The sequence below is a fragment of the Camelina sativa genome, unplaced genomic scaffold (assembly GCF_000633955.1).
Source record: "Camelina sativa cultivar DH55 unplaced genomic scaffold, Cs unpScaffold23097, whole genome shotgun sequence".
NCBI classification, from domain to species: Eukaryota; Viridiplantae; Streptophyta; class Magnoliopsida; order Brassicales; family Brassicaceae; genus Camelina; species Camelina sativa.
Genome location: NW_010944082.1, coordinates 1 through 263, shown reverse-complemented (window position 1 = coordinate 263; position 263 = coordinate 1). Strand labels below are relative to the sequence as shown.

At 42.6% G+C, this 263-nt stretch overlaps 1 protein-coding gene across 1 annotated transcript; it reads right to left on the bottom strand.

Annotated features, from left to right (window-relative positions):
• Positions 1 to 4: 4 nt before the first annotated feature.
• LOC104775624 (GPI-anchored protein LORELEI-like) lies at positions 5 to 253 on the bottom strand (the record flags this gene model as incomplete). Its single annotated transcript, XM_010499591.1, has 1 exon — positions 5 to 253. A coding segment is annotated over one exon (249 nt), but the record flags the coding sequence as incomplete, so codon positions are not given.
• Between the last annotated feature and the right edge of the window lie 10 nt (positions 254 to 263).

Below are 263 nucleotides of genomic sequence, written 5' to 3'. Positions count from 1 at the left end.
AGTCGAGACCTTCTTTACCCTCTTTACACATGTTAGCAAAGATTCCAGGAGGATAACGGCCGTAGATGTTGATGTAGCTGAACATAGTGGAGGCACAATCGTTCTTTTCGTCGTTAAGAACTTCTGCAAAAGGGCAAGCAAAGTCCTTGAAGGCAGAGCAACACACAGTTGCGGGATAATTTGGACCTTTGCATTTGCTTGTTATGATTGTGTAGTTCTTGCTCGCAAAATCTTCTTTGCAGGCTGTTTCCAATTAAGAAAAG